Source organism: Candoia aspera, chromosome 5 (assembly GCF_035149785.1).
Source record: "Candoia aspera isolate rCanAsp1 chromosome 5, rCanAsp1.hap2, whole genome shotgun sequence".
Lineage (NCBI taxonomy): Eukaryota > Metazoa > Chordata > Lepidosauria > Squamata > Boidae > Candoia > Candoia aspera.
Window position 1 is genome coordinate 13008526 of NC_086157.1, and position 14127 is coordinate 13022652.

The following is a 14127-nucleotide window of genomic DNA, read 5'->3' on the forward strand; positions in this document are numbered from 1 at the left end:
AGGAGTACGGCAGGGCTGTATCCTCTCACCCTACCTATTCAACTTGTACGCAGAACACATCATGCGACAAGCTGGCCTTGAGGAATCCAAGGCTGGAGTTAAAATCTCTGGAAGAAACATTAACAATCTCAGATATGCAGATGATACCACTTTGATGGCTGAAAGTGAAGAGGAACTGAGGAGCCTTATGATGAAGGTGAAAGAAGAAAGTGCAAAAGCTGGTTTGCAGCTAAACCTCAAAAAAACCAAGATTATGGCAACCAGCTTGATTGATAACTGGCAAATAGAGGGAGAAAATGTAGAAGCAGTGAAAGACTTTGTATTCCTAGGTGCGAAGATTACTGCAGATGCTGACTGTAGTCAGGAAATCAGAAGACGCTTAATCCTTGGAAGAAGAGCAATGAAAAATCTCGATAAAATAGTTAAGAGCAGAGACATCACACTGACAACAAAGGTCCGCATAGTTAAAGCAATGGTGTTCCCCGTAGTAACATATGGCTGCGAGAGCTGGACCATAAGGAAGGCTGAGCGAAGGAAGATCGATGCTTTTGAACTGTGGTGTTGGAGGAAAATTCTGAGAGTGCCTTGGACTGCAAGAAGATCAAACCAGTCCATCCTCCAGGAAATAAAGCCAGACTGCTCACTTGAGGGAATGATATTAAAGGCCAAACTGAAATACTTTGGCCACATAATGAGAAGACAGGACACCCTGGAGAAGATGCTGATGCTAGGGAGAGTGGAAGGCAAAAGGAAGAGGGGCCGACCAAGGGCAAGGTGGATGGATGATATTCTAGAGGTGACGGAATCGTCCCTGAGGGAGCTGGGGGTGTTGACGACCGACAGGAAGCTCTGGCGTGGGCTGGTCCATGAAGTCACGAAGAGTCGGAAGCGACTAAACGAATAAACAACATGCTGTTATTTATTGATGACATTTTTGTGCTGTTTTGTATCATTCTAAAGATGTTGGTCTACCGCAGTGTTTCTCCACCGTGGCAACTTTAAGAAGGGTGGACTTCAACTCCCAGAACTCCCCAGCCAGCAGGGTGGCTGGGGAATTCTGGGAGTTGAAGTCCACCCTTCTTGAAGTTGCCACGGTGGAGAAACAGTTGCTCACCGTCTAAAGAAACCTTCTTATCTGGGAGTCGGAACCGCAACCACCTTTGAACCACTAAAGCAAGCATGAGCTTCCCGCGCGTTGCCCGCCCGCTCCCGGCTGCTAGCACGTGCTTGAACCGCCCAGGTAGGTAGAGCCCAGCCCCAACCAATGGCCACTTGGAGACCGGAAGACGCTGCCCCTCGCGCAGGCGCCCCACGCGTTCCGTGGCGGGAGCGCTCGACCCACCGGAAGTCGGCGAGCCGACGGGCGCGTGCGCAGAGGTCTGCTGGGCTCGCGGCGGGTTGGAAGCGGCCCGGAGGTCCGGCGCGGGAGTTGCTGGGGACCTCGTCTCCTGCCTCTTCCTGAGCGGAGCGTCGTGGCCTTCGGGGGTGCGGCCGGCCCGCGACGGGGCGAGGAGGGCCTTCTCCGGGTTCCCCTTCGCCGCCCCGCGCGGCCGGGGAGGGTTCGTCCGTTCACCCCGGGGCTTCTCAGCCTCTCTTCGCTCCTCCGGTTGCAGTAGGTGCCGCTTTCTTGGCTGCCTCGTTCTTCGGTTCCTCTCCCGCTTTTGTGCCGGAGTCACGGCCGTCCTAGCAAGAGGGTCCCTCAGAGTCTGCGAGGCAGCCCCTGAACCTGCAGCTAAGAGAGAGCTGAGACGAGGAGGAGGAGGAGGCAGGTGGCTTTAAGAAGCAAGCCGCTCCGCACTTGAGACCTTTGAGGTGCTGGGCTGGAAACCAGGAGACTAGGCCTGCCTTGCGCGTGAAAACCGGCTGGGTGACTTTGGGCCGGTCCCTTTCTCTCAGCCCAACCCAGCTCGCAGGGTGGTGGTTACGGAACATTAGGTATAGTCGCCGCCTTGAGTTGCCCAAAGGGATAAAAATCTCATAAGAATAATAATACAATAGCAATGTAATAATGCTTCTTGTTAAATGGAACTTTTTCATTATTAATTTAAAAATTGACATTTGTATAGAATTAACAGCCTTGAGTTGCACAAAATAAAGGCAGGATAAAAATCTAATAATCATCAACACTCTGGTAGAGCAATGACTAGCAATGCTGAAATGGTTAGTGAGCACTGGAATCTCACCAAAGGGGCGCTCCCTGTCAGGGTGGTTTGTATGTGGATGGGAGGCCTGGCCTGAAGGCTAGGTGGGAAGTTAAAGCCGAGGAGAAGGTGGTGATTCACCACTTCCATATTGCTGCCAAGGAAAATGTGTAGACTTGTCCAACAAGTCAACTCATGGGAGACTTTTATGTACTGTATTGCCTGATTTTGCAGTATTTAAGGGATAGCTGGGTAAAAGGACCAAGATGCTATTCTGTAACTACAAACATTGTGGGGCTGGGAGGGGGGAGGAATATGTTAATGTATTCTGGAGAGATTCCTAAATAAATTATTTTCTGGAGAAAGTAGGTTCTGGAGAGATTCTGAAATAGATTACTTTCTATTTATACATTTCTAGTTAAATCATCTTTGACCTCAGATACTGCTAAATAACTCAGGATGTCTAAGCTGTGTAAGGAATGAAGGGGGGGGGGAAAGCTTTACTGTAACATTACATGTGAAACATTTGAAGTATGCATCTCTGATCATCTAGAGGGAAATCAACTTTAGAGCCCAGGTTTTTTTTTCCTAAATTTATTTTATGTTAACATAAAATGTCTAGACAGCAACATTTCACAAAATCAGATCAATATATAGAAAGCGAGATTTTTGATATGAATATTCAGTTCACAATGCTTTTATCTTCTGTAGTGTCTGATAAAGTTATGTAGGTGGTTCATTACTATTTTTATTATTAGAGTACTTTATAAAAACAATACAGGGAAAAATTCTCAGCTGAGTATATTTCCTGCATAGCTGTTGAGGGGAAGCTTAGGAATGGGGTTTCCATTCATATTCTAGTTTCTCAGAATGGAAGTTCCCATATCATCTTCAAAGATTGGTTATTTCCTATTTCAATTAATTTATAAATTTTTGAATGTTACCCTTTTCTACCATTATATATTAAATGAATGTTCAAATTCTATAAATGATCTATTGGCTTGAATAAAAATCTGATTTTTCAAAACAATTTTAATCTGCATCCACTACAACCAATTTAAATCCTTTCGTAACTTCTCTTCAGTCTCAACTTTAAAGAATGAAGTTAAATTTATATTAAAATCTTTAATATAGTACAGCCCCTTCTCTTTCCAGCTAATGTATATTTTTTATTCTGTGTTATTTAAAAATAGAGGATGCAGTAGTGTAAGGAATGAGGGGAGAAAAAAATTAGCATTAAAAGATCCTTATATGATTTTTGTGTCTTAAATGCTGAGTAAGATCTGTTTTACAAACAAACCATTCCTAAAAATGTTTTCCTTAAAGATTTATTACCTACATTGATGTTTTTTTAATTTTATGTAGTGACTATTTAAATCTTCCATTACTGAAGACATGTTTTTTAAGTAAATTCAAATGCCTAAAGATATGATTTCACATTTGCAACCCCCCATCACATTTGCAACACCCTCATTAAGATATAAATATATCAAATTTTTTATTCAAAGCTGTTTGGAACCAAACCTGAAGAACATCAAGTTTGCATTGCTAATCATTTAATTGTTTATCAAGAAAATTAAAAGAATCTGAAATAAAAATAGTTTTGGTAAAGCAGATATTTTAATTGGTATGATTTTACTCAAAAGTAAATGAATTGGTTTTAGACCATTTAATCACATCCTGTGTGATTATTTTTCCAAGAATCATAATTAGAAAGGTTTATTAATATTTTTTGTATGTTGTTTAATTAAGGATATTATTAAGGCTACTTCCTGTGAATTCAAAGAATTTATATAATTGTGGCATGCAGTAGTTGATAGGTTAGTCTGTAATTTTCAAAAATCCAAAGCTAAATTTCAGAAAAATTCCAATCCACATAATCAAAGGCTTTTAAATACATAAACCAGAAAACTGTTTTGCTTTAATTGGAAAAATTATTTAATTTCCAAATTGATTAAGTATCTCAATTTACAGGTTCTGTCTGGAATGAAACCAGTTTGATGTAAATGAATCAGTTTACCAGTTATTAATGTTAAATTATTGGCAGTCATTTTGAAATTACTTTCAAAAGGAAAGTGGGCCTATAGGATCTAATTTGATGCAAATTTTAAGGGGTTTTAGAATTATAATAGCCATTGAGTGATTCCAAGCATTAGGAGTAAATTTGAATTTCAATTCATCAAATTTTCCATAACTTAAGGAATTCTATTAGTAATATATCAGGCCTAGGATATGGACAGTTTCTCAAAGGAGAGAGAATGTTTGCCAGTTCACTTTCTGAAATTGGGGCAATCAGTAGTGCTTTATCTTAAAATGTGTCAGATATTTGACTCTGGTGATTTAAAATTGGATACCTATCTATCTTTAGGCTAAGTTGTTAGGGGGCCGCAGTGGCTCAGTGGTTAAGACGCTGAGTCAGAGGACCATTAAGGTCTGCAGCTTGTCAGTTTGTCCCAGCTCCTGCTAACCTAGCAGTTCTAAAGCATGCAAATGCAAGTAGATATCTAGGTACCACTTCAGTGTGAAAATAACAGGGACATGAAAGGAGCCCCCTCGGGCGTCCCCCGGGCAATGGTGACGTCACCAGCAAATCTTTTCAATACAGAAGCGCCTTGGTAGGTGCTTCTGACACGGGAAAAAAAAAGCTAAGTTATTTCGTTTTTGGAAAAATTAGCAAATTCTTCGCAAATCTGGTTTAGTCTGTTATGATCTGATTATCAGCTATTATTCAACCAATAAGTCTTTTACATTATTTAATTTGAATTTGAATAGTTTAGAATTTTTATTAAATCCATAATATTTTTGTTTCAGTTGTAAAAGTTTTGTTGAAATTCTACTGATTTCCTATAACCCTTTTCCCCCCAACAATATGAGCCTTTTTATTTTCAGATTTATTGAATTTTTGCAATAGGACTGAATATCTGATTCTAATCTTCCTGTCTTAGATTTATATAGCTATTTTTTTTAATACTTTCCAACCCCACCAGCAACAGTTTTTATTCATTCCACTAGTTTTACACTGTTGTTTATAAATAGTCATTTTCTTTAAAATAGTGCTCTAAAACGTTTCCTGTTTTACTTTTAAACATTTATTTAGTGACCAATAAAGGATCTAAGTGCCATGTTTTAGAGTGAACATAGGAATAATCACTATCTAACTGAAAAATTAGACTTCTCCATCACACCTAGTGTCATTCTGTTTAGATTTTCATCAAGCAAAATCCATCTCAGATTACACTGCTTCTTTCCATCCAAGTCAAAAGCTCAGTTGAACCTAGAAAGGTATTTATTCTCACTTTGAGGGGTGATACTCCTATTTAAAGAAGGGGGAACAATCTTTAATGTGAGGAACCTTTTGATTGATTATGCTTACTGTGCATCTATCATTTGCAGGCAAAGTACAGGAAGAAATAACAGTGCTTGTTTCCCACATTAAAACTTCAGTCATTTATATACATTAGGCCTATAATTCAGTAGTCAACAACATACCAGAGGCCCATTCCAGATCTAGCATCTCAAATTCATCAATTGCTTGAGCCAACTATACTATGAATAGAGAGCTCCATTTGCTCCCTAGGAAATAATGGTTCTAGAGTTAATTAAGTGTGTATTATGGTATATGCTTAATTATGTGAACCTCTAATTATTTTTAAAAAAGAAAAATTAAATTGTTGACAGTTTTGTCCTTTACCTAAATTTTCCCATAGACCTTATAAGTGCAGATAAACTCATGCATCTTATATGCAAAATGTTAAGTTCTCTTAGCAATTCTGTGAGAGAAGGTGGTGGTGTGTTGATGTTTAAAGTAAGGTTGCAGAACAGTGGTACATGCTGAGTCTGCAAGCCGTCCCAGTATGATGCTGTAATGGCTGTTGAGTATAGTTGGAGATTAGGATTTTAAAGTGCCAAAAATATCTTTGCTCATTTTTGCTTGGGTCATATTTGATTCAGGAGAATTCCAAACTGGAGATTCTACTTGCAATATAAAATTCTTAAATCCAGTATCTCAAACTGCTTCTTTCTCTTGTTTGAACAGAGGATGCCTGTTCAGAAACTTCAGCCAGAAGGTAGCATTCAAGAACAGAATGATAATGATGGCAGTAGTAATTCAAGTAATAATGGAGCAAAGGAAGCGAAGCAAGGGAATGATTTGCTTCCCTGTGAATATCATACGGAGGATCATTGGAAGGCGCAAGCCTTGGAGAAGAAAGTCTCTGCATCATCAACAGATACTTCGTTTGGAACATTGCGAAAGGGGTCCATGCTGCTAATTGACCGGCAGCAGATTCAGTCAGTGGCACCTAGTGATCAAGCGCTTGAGCTCAGAGGACTGGGAATCGATGTCTATGACCAAGATGTCTTAGAACATGGAGTCCTTCAGCAGATAGACAAGGCAATAAATGAAGCAGCTAAAGTGGGTCAAATTGATGGAGCTGAAGCAGAGCACCAGACTGAATTGGAAGCCGTGGGGTAGGTTGAATGACACTTTACTATATGCCTAGCATATAGACATTTATAGGCCTTCTGAACGTTTGGAGTGGGAGCGCATGCTTGAAATAAAGTGACTACCTTAGAGAACATAGTCTCTGCATCGTCAACAGATGCTTCTTTTGAAACATTGCAAAAGGGGTCCATGCTGCTAATTGTGGCAAATTCAGTCAGTGGCTGCTAGCTTAATTTCAGTAGTGGAATGAAAAGCCTTTTTCCATCCTTCTGAAAATGTTGATTTCAAACTATCAAATGCCATCTTTATTACAAGCAGAATCTAAGAATACAATCATTCTGGTTAGTTCACTTGACATTGTGAAAACCTTAAGGTGAAATCCACTGATTTGGGTAAGGTGCATTTGAATCCATGTTTCAGGATGTTTATAAATACTTTGTGGATTGAAGTTTCTAGATGAACCTCTGGTCCTGCTGCTCAGAGTTCTGTTGTCAACATTGTAAGGCAGACTGCTGCTCCACAAAAATAAAGGGGTGTTCATATTCCATATTAATATATTTATGATGCACTTTTCAATCTGAATTTCAAATATAATTGAATTTTATTTTCAGACCATGTACATCATCTCTGAAACCATATGCTACAATTCTTGAACAATTTACTCCTCAGACTACTACTAATAAGGATGTTAGTGGAAAACTGGATTCTGCGAAAGAAAACTACAACAAGGTAATGAAAAATTACTAGTTATGAGTTAAATTTGCTTTAATTCTTTTCACTGTTGGAATGATCCGTGTTTAATACTCCTTGAAATTAATTTGATTTTTTAATTTTACATGCGTAGTATCTCTTATTAGTAAATAATAATTGGTTGCAGTTTGTTACTGCCTCTGAAGTCCTCAGAGAATTAGCTATTATCTGGTTTTGGTGTTAACTAAATTCTTAGAATATGTCCTAGTGAAAAGAACTGATAAAGCCTTGTTAACCTGATTCTTAATTTTTTCCACTGAGAAGTTGAGTGATTTTTCTGAATGTTTGTTGTCCTAATTCTTCAGTCATTTGTGCATAATGTCCTTTGCACAGTCATAGTTTTAAAGATAGTACTGTGAAACCAAATGCTGTGTCTTAATGACATATGCATAAATACCCACCCAACCTATAGGTTAAAAAGCTGAAGACGTGATCAGCTGTATCAAGCAAGACACTGTAGTGCTCATTCATGCTCAGAAGCACCTAAAAGGAGTGAGAGGTCAGTATGAGTTACTGCAGATGGCACAGTATGTTTGGGGATTCTGCACTTGGAGTAAGAAGCTATACGAAGTCCTAGGACCTGCATCACCTGCTGGGCTGAAGGGCTGGCCACCCAGGACCCTCATCTGCACTCATCTCTGATGCCTTTGGGCCTTCCTACATTTGTTCACCGACTGCTGTTTCATTACACAGGCATCGGGTTTCAGAACAGGTGCCCTGAAGGTCGTTGGCAGCCTGGTTTGTCATGGCTGCCGAGGATCTCCCACGCAGAAAGTCCTTACATCTGCTGATCTGAGTCTTTCAGGGGAAGCCGATTAAGCCTGAAGTGGCCCCATGCTCTACTGCCCTTGAGGCTGTTGTAGCTTTGGCAGCTGTCTCTGGGTTCCTCTTGGTGATCGCTGATCAGAACGGGATAAAGGTGGGGCGGTTTTTTCCTCACTGACATGGGACTAAGCATACTGGGCTGACAGCGAGCACTGCCACCTGCTCTGCTTGTGCTTGGGGGAGGATGCCCTACTTCATTCTCCCACATGATGCCAGCTGGTGGCATCATGCTGCCTAAAGATAAAAAAGTGTTCAGCAGCCCAGCCTTTGTGCCGCTGTCATCCTCCTCAGACTAGTAGTCCTTTCTCTGACTTTCCTTCTAATGCCCCGTTGTGTTAGAGTCAGGGTTCTTGTGCTGGTGGAGCTGGTGGTTGAACTGCTGGAGGGGCAGGGTGTAGCCATAAAGGGCTGTATTAATTGGATGTTGCCAACAGCAGCTCTAGCATTCACTGAATACTAAATCTGAAGAATTAGTTTTCCCAAATAAGCAGTGTTTTGTTGTTGTTGTTGTTTAGAAAAAAGCTAAATGTCCAAAAGTGGGATGATTAGCAAAGCAGAGAGTACTGACCTCTCTCCCTTCTAATATACTGGTCTTTATACTGATTTGAAACTTTTAAAAATTAAAACTGAAGTACACTAAAAGTAAAATGCCCCTAAGGGAGGCAGACTGATACTTACCATCAGAGTTCCAGCACCAGTCACCAGTTGACCAGTCGGTTGTAGCAGAGCAATGTCCCAGTGGCATTTCAAGCTGTGAAGCGTTCTGCCCCATCAACCTTCCAGTCTGAGACAAGAGCAGCAGGACCCTGACCAGTCCCAGCTTGAACAAAAGAGCAAAAAGGCAGATCCTGGGGCTTGGAATAGGTGGAACACTTGAGAGTCATTTCGAATGGTAGTCTTGTTCCAAAGCTGGGAGAAAACCAGAATGTTCTGTTTGAAGTTGGAAATGTTTTAAGTGCAAAATGTCCTACATACGCCAAAGGTTCAGCTTTTTTTTTTTAAAGTAACTGCTAGTCTTCATCTATTCTGTTCAGTGATTTTTAGAAAAGAACATATGTTAGTCTGCATTAATGCAGAATACTCTTTTATCATTTCAGGAGCAACAGTTTAAAAAAATGAAAACAAAACAAAAGCACCTTCAAAGTATTGGTGAAGAAAATCCTGATGATGGAACAGTTGGTGCTGCAGTTGAAGAATATGAAGCTAAGGAATCAAATGATGAGTTTGGAGGCCATTTTGGTATATGTTTGCTTTAAATGAAATTTTGATAGTTGAGTGCAAATGAACATGCTAATACATTTCAGCAGATTGTTCTTTAGAGAGATTTAGCACTGTTTTAATTTTGCACACCTGCAAAATGGGATATCTGAGTACTCGTACGGGAATTTTTCACAAATGAAAGTAAATCTTGGGATGGTTCAGAAGGGATGCTTGTTCTCCTGAGATTAGAACATTGGTCTTAATAAATTGAAAGTGTTAATCAAATGAACCAAGCTACAGAAAATGTTTAAGTTGACAAAAAGCATGATTGAAGTATATTTTTCATTGCAGTACTATCTGTCAACACATAAAATTATGCAAAGTAGAATAAAATTGTCTTAGTGGAGCATGCTATCTTTTGAGTATTGGTGGTTATATATGTATATTGAAATGCTAAACACCAGCTGGAGACCTGCAGAAAAAATATGGTTTTGTCTTTTAACAGTTAAAATAAAACTGAAGGTTTGAATGCCAGGAGGGTCCTTGGGATGAACATTTTGTCTGAAAAACTTGGAATCCTAGAGTTGGAAAGGGCCATTTAGGCCATGAAATCCGACCCCTTACGTAGTACAGGGATCCAGTTTGAAATATCGCTGGCAAATAGCTACCTAGCCTCTGCAGAACAGAGTCAGTGAAGGGAGCATGTAATCTCTCTGGGTGATTAGTTGTGCTGTTGAACTTTTTCTTACTAGTAGAAATTCTTTTAGCATTTAGTCAGAATTTGCCTTCCTGTAATTCACATCCATTATTTCATGACCTGATCTCTGAGGTGATTGAGAATAGTCCTTGCTGTTCTTCTAGGTGGCATTCTTTTTCATGTAGAACACCTTTCCAATATGGACAAGTTGCATACATGACTCTGTTTGCGCTGATTATTGTTGTTAGGAAAAGAAACCCCTGTATAGATCTTTAAAACAAAAAGTGTATTTGTATATGAATGCCCGCATATCTTTTTTTAGATCCTGATCCTTCATCTCTTGGAAGTATGCTTATGTCCGCGCAGGGAGAAACTGAATGGGAGACACTTATCCGAACTGGTCAGATGACTCCTTTTGGAACGAAACTACTTAAGAAACAAGAGAGGAAACCCCGTAGGATAATGCTAAATGAAACATCAGGTTTTGAGAAGCATTTGGCGGATCAAGCAAAGCTCTTGTCTGAGAGAAAGAAACCATCATTTCATAAGGGGGGCAAGCATAAAGTGCCCTCAGAGAGTAATCAAACCAAATCTCTAGTTTGTTTCATAAAAGGCAAGGGAAACAAGAACAAAGGCCCATCAAAAAGTGATAGTTGTCTGCAGAAGCCTGCTCTTCATGTTCAGGCAAAAGCCAGACTTCATCAGGCCAAGGAGTTGGAGAAAAGGGGACAACAGGATGATTGGGAGGATTCTGGATGCATGTCTTACGAAGACCTTAACATTTCAGACGAGGAAGAATTTTTTCAAGAGGAGGATAATGTGAAACCTATGTCATGGGAAAAGGAACACTTGCTAAAGCAAGAGTGTCAAGAAGACAGCATGGACAATGATTTCTTCCCAAGCTCTTCTGAGGAAGAAGAAGAGGAGGACATTATTGGGAAGCGGAGAATAAAGCGATACAGAGATGATGGCAACGAAGATTACTATAAGCAAAGGTTGAGGTCAGTATATAGCACATATTTATATTTTGGAAGGTCCAGATTATGGGATTAAACCAGGTTAAATTACAGGTGGTCCTCATTTAGCAACCACAATTGGGACCGGCAATGTGGTCGCTGAGTGGAAAATCATGTGATCATGACTGTGCTTACGATTTTACTTAGCTTTCCTTTTTCCCAATCCCCTGCCCTTTGGAATGCTCACCATTGGGCTGGAATAATTAGCAAGAAGTGAATTAATGTTTGTTTTTACATTCATGGAGAGGAGGGGATTACAAGAGAGTAAGCAGGCACACAATGGGGAATACACATCAAAAGGAACGTGCTAATGCTGACTATTTGCCTAGCATGCTCAAGGCTGGGAGCTGCGAGTGCACTAGGCAAATGGTGCTAGTGCATTTAATGTGTATTCCCCATTGTATGCCTGCTTACTCTCTTGCAATCCCTTCCTCTCCAATCTCTCTGCTCTGTGAGGAATGGGGAAGAAAACAGGTCAGCACACAATGCATACTAACTGACTGTAATGGCGAACACGTGGCTGAGAGGGGTGCTGCAAAGATTGTAAATACACACCTTGGTCACAAAGTTATTTTTTCAGCACCTTTGTAACTTCGAATGGTTGCTGCACGAAGCAGCTGCTAAGCAAGGTCTACCTGTATTCTAATTTGATTCTCACTGAGTACAGTGGGACAAACTAATCATTTAGTTCAGTGATAAATGAATATATATTAGAGCAGAGTTCGTCCGCTCAGAGGAGATGGGCGGTGACAAATTTGATGGATGGATGGATGGATGGATGGATGGATTGATGGATTACCTTGAATGATGTTCTATGCCTTTACATTCTATATTTGGTAAATGGACAAAAAATACTTAATTTTAGAATAGATCAAAATCAATCCACTTTTTTAATGGACGCTTCTGTCTCAAAGATGTAATTATTCCAACATTTGTAGTAAATGCAAAGACAAAGAATTGTTATCTGGTACAGAACACTGGTGGACACAAATTACACATTTTTAAGGAACTGCCCATCTTGGATAGAAGAAGTTAGTTATTTTTGTGTGCCTTTCCCTCTGCCCTTGTTGCCTTTATTTGTTCATAGGCTCCAAATGACTTTGAATGCTTGGGTTATTTCAGTTTTGTGGCTCCAGTTATTAGAAAGTTACTGGAATGCACAACTCTGGAATTTAAGTCCAGTCTGATAGATAATTGAGAAATCATGCCCTTGATACATTTTTTATTTTTTAAAAAAATCAAAAGATATAGTTTAATATTCCTTTTAAAATTACAAATAGCCAGCCCATCCTGCCTTTGCGTATCCTGGAATAAATGCTCTAGATTGGTCTGGAGCATTTAGCTCAAAATATGTTAAAATGCTTATTTTCAAAGAACTATATTCTCTAATCTGGGTTTTTGAGGAGAGACCAAGAAAAACCTGTGGCTTAAGAAACAAAAGCCTTTCTGAGAGATTTTGCAAAGAATTAATACATATGTTAAATATAAAATATTTGTTATTTTATTAAAAGCTTTTTTTCATTGACTTAGCTCAATATTAAATCATTTTTAATTCAGTGTTTTGATCAGGAGTAATTTATTTTGATTGAAAGTTTTAATATCCACATTTTAAATCCATTCCAACAAGTTTTTTTAATAACATTAAGACTATAGCAATTTATCCTTTCTAAAGTCATACATTTCCTACAGTTGCTGAAGTTACAATAAAAGCCTAAATGAATTTTAGAGATAACAGTAACTATAATTGCTACAGGAACATTACATCTGAAGTTTCATAGACATAGTTATGGCTGTTAAACGGCATCTGTCCACGTTGATGTTGTTGTGCTCCCGCTCCCTAGATGATCTGCGTTAAGGGAAATGTTTCTAGGAGATAAAATGGAGTGAAATTGCTAACGAAGTATCATTTGCTCATACTTGCATTTTATTTCTTGATTATAGTTGATAAAAACAACTGGATGGAAATGTGGTGAGTTTTCTTTCCCCCTCCATCAGATACCAGAGGCAGTCCTCCCGGATTGCTCACTTGAGCACTTTGCTATGTGGGGAATCCCACTTACTTCAAAAGAAAGAAAATGAATTTTCTTCCCACAGAGAAGCTTTTAGGATTGTATTGGGGAGACGGTTCTTCATCATGATTAAAATATTATGATTGTAAAGCTTGACAGCCAGCTGGGTGTCTCCTCTGAACATCTGAAGCACAAGACCAATTAAAAAATTGTGATTCCAGAGAGACAGGTGGGAAACAAGCAAGAAGGAAAACACTCAAGTAGTTCTGGCATGCCATTTGTCTGCAGCAGATCATTCTGAAGCAGTAGAAGGGTAGGCACTCAAAGGAGACGATGGGATAAATGTAAGAGTTTCTGTTGCTATGCGTAAGTGCAGCAACTTGTGTATTGTAGGTCTAATGCAAGGACTGCCTGTTTTACAATTTGCAAAAGACAGTATAAAACTTTAAAAGGTTGAAAAACTTAAGTCATGTAGTTTTTGTGATTTATAACATTTTTTATTTTAATCTGAAATGCCAAAATGGCTACTATTAAAGCATATGTCAACTAGGTACTGTATGTCAGTTAATTTAAAAAATCATAGTTGCTTAATTGATTGTTTCCTGAGAATTTGAAGCCTTATTCACAACTCTTTCTGAAATTGATATGATCTCTAGAAATAAAAGACCATAAAAATGATAAATTAAACAAATTAAACTGGAAGTCACAAGAACAGGGAACAGCCATTCATGAGAAGTTGTCTTGAAAAAACGTGATTAGGAGTTAGGAAAGTGGCAGAAAGGGCCATGGTTTTCAGCTGCTCCAGTCTTTGTTCTCAAGCAAAACAAACAAACAAAATCTGAACCCTGCCCAGATTGAAGTAATCAACAATTGAGAAGCATTATGGCCTGGAAGAGATGAAGTTCCCAATTGTTGTTGCCCCTAAACTGTTGGTTAAATAAGCTGTTTCCCTGAAGCAGTCTTCCTTGACTTCTGAAATAACAGCTGGCAACTACATCTAGAAGTGCTTTCTGTTACTCTCATGTAAGGAAGGGATCTGCAGCCC

The 14127-nt window shown here is 39.3% G+C and overlaps 2 protein-coding genes across 2 annotated transcripts in view; both read left to right on the plus strand.

Annotated features, from left to right (window-relative positions):
- CXCL12 (C-X-C motif chemokine ligand 12) overlaps nucleotides 1-14127 on the plus strand; it is a 277761-nt gene that overhangs the window by 166737 nt on the left and 96897 nt on the right. The window lies entirely within an intron of this gene.
- Nucleotides 1407-14127, plus strand: part of ERCC6 (ERCC excision repair 6, chromatin remodeling factor) — a 62323-nt gene continuing 49602 nt past the window's right edge. The window contains exons 1-5 of the mRNA XM_063304616.1: nucleotides 1407-1612; nucleotides 6178-6611; nucleotides 7197-7314; nucleotides 9258-9399; nucleotides 10380-11058. Coding sequence (XP_063160686.1) covers nucleotides 6181-6611; nucleotides 7197-7314; nucleotides 9258-9399; nucleotides 10380-11058 — 1370 coding nt within the window. The 5' untranslated portion in view covers nucleotides 1407-1612; nucleotides 6178-6180. The remainder of the gene's footprint in view (nucleotides 1613-6177; nucleotides 6612-7196; nucleotides 7315-9257; nucleotides 9400-10379; nucleotides 11059-14127) is intronic.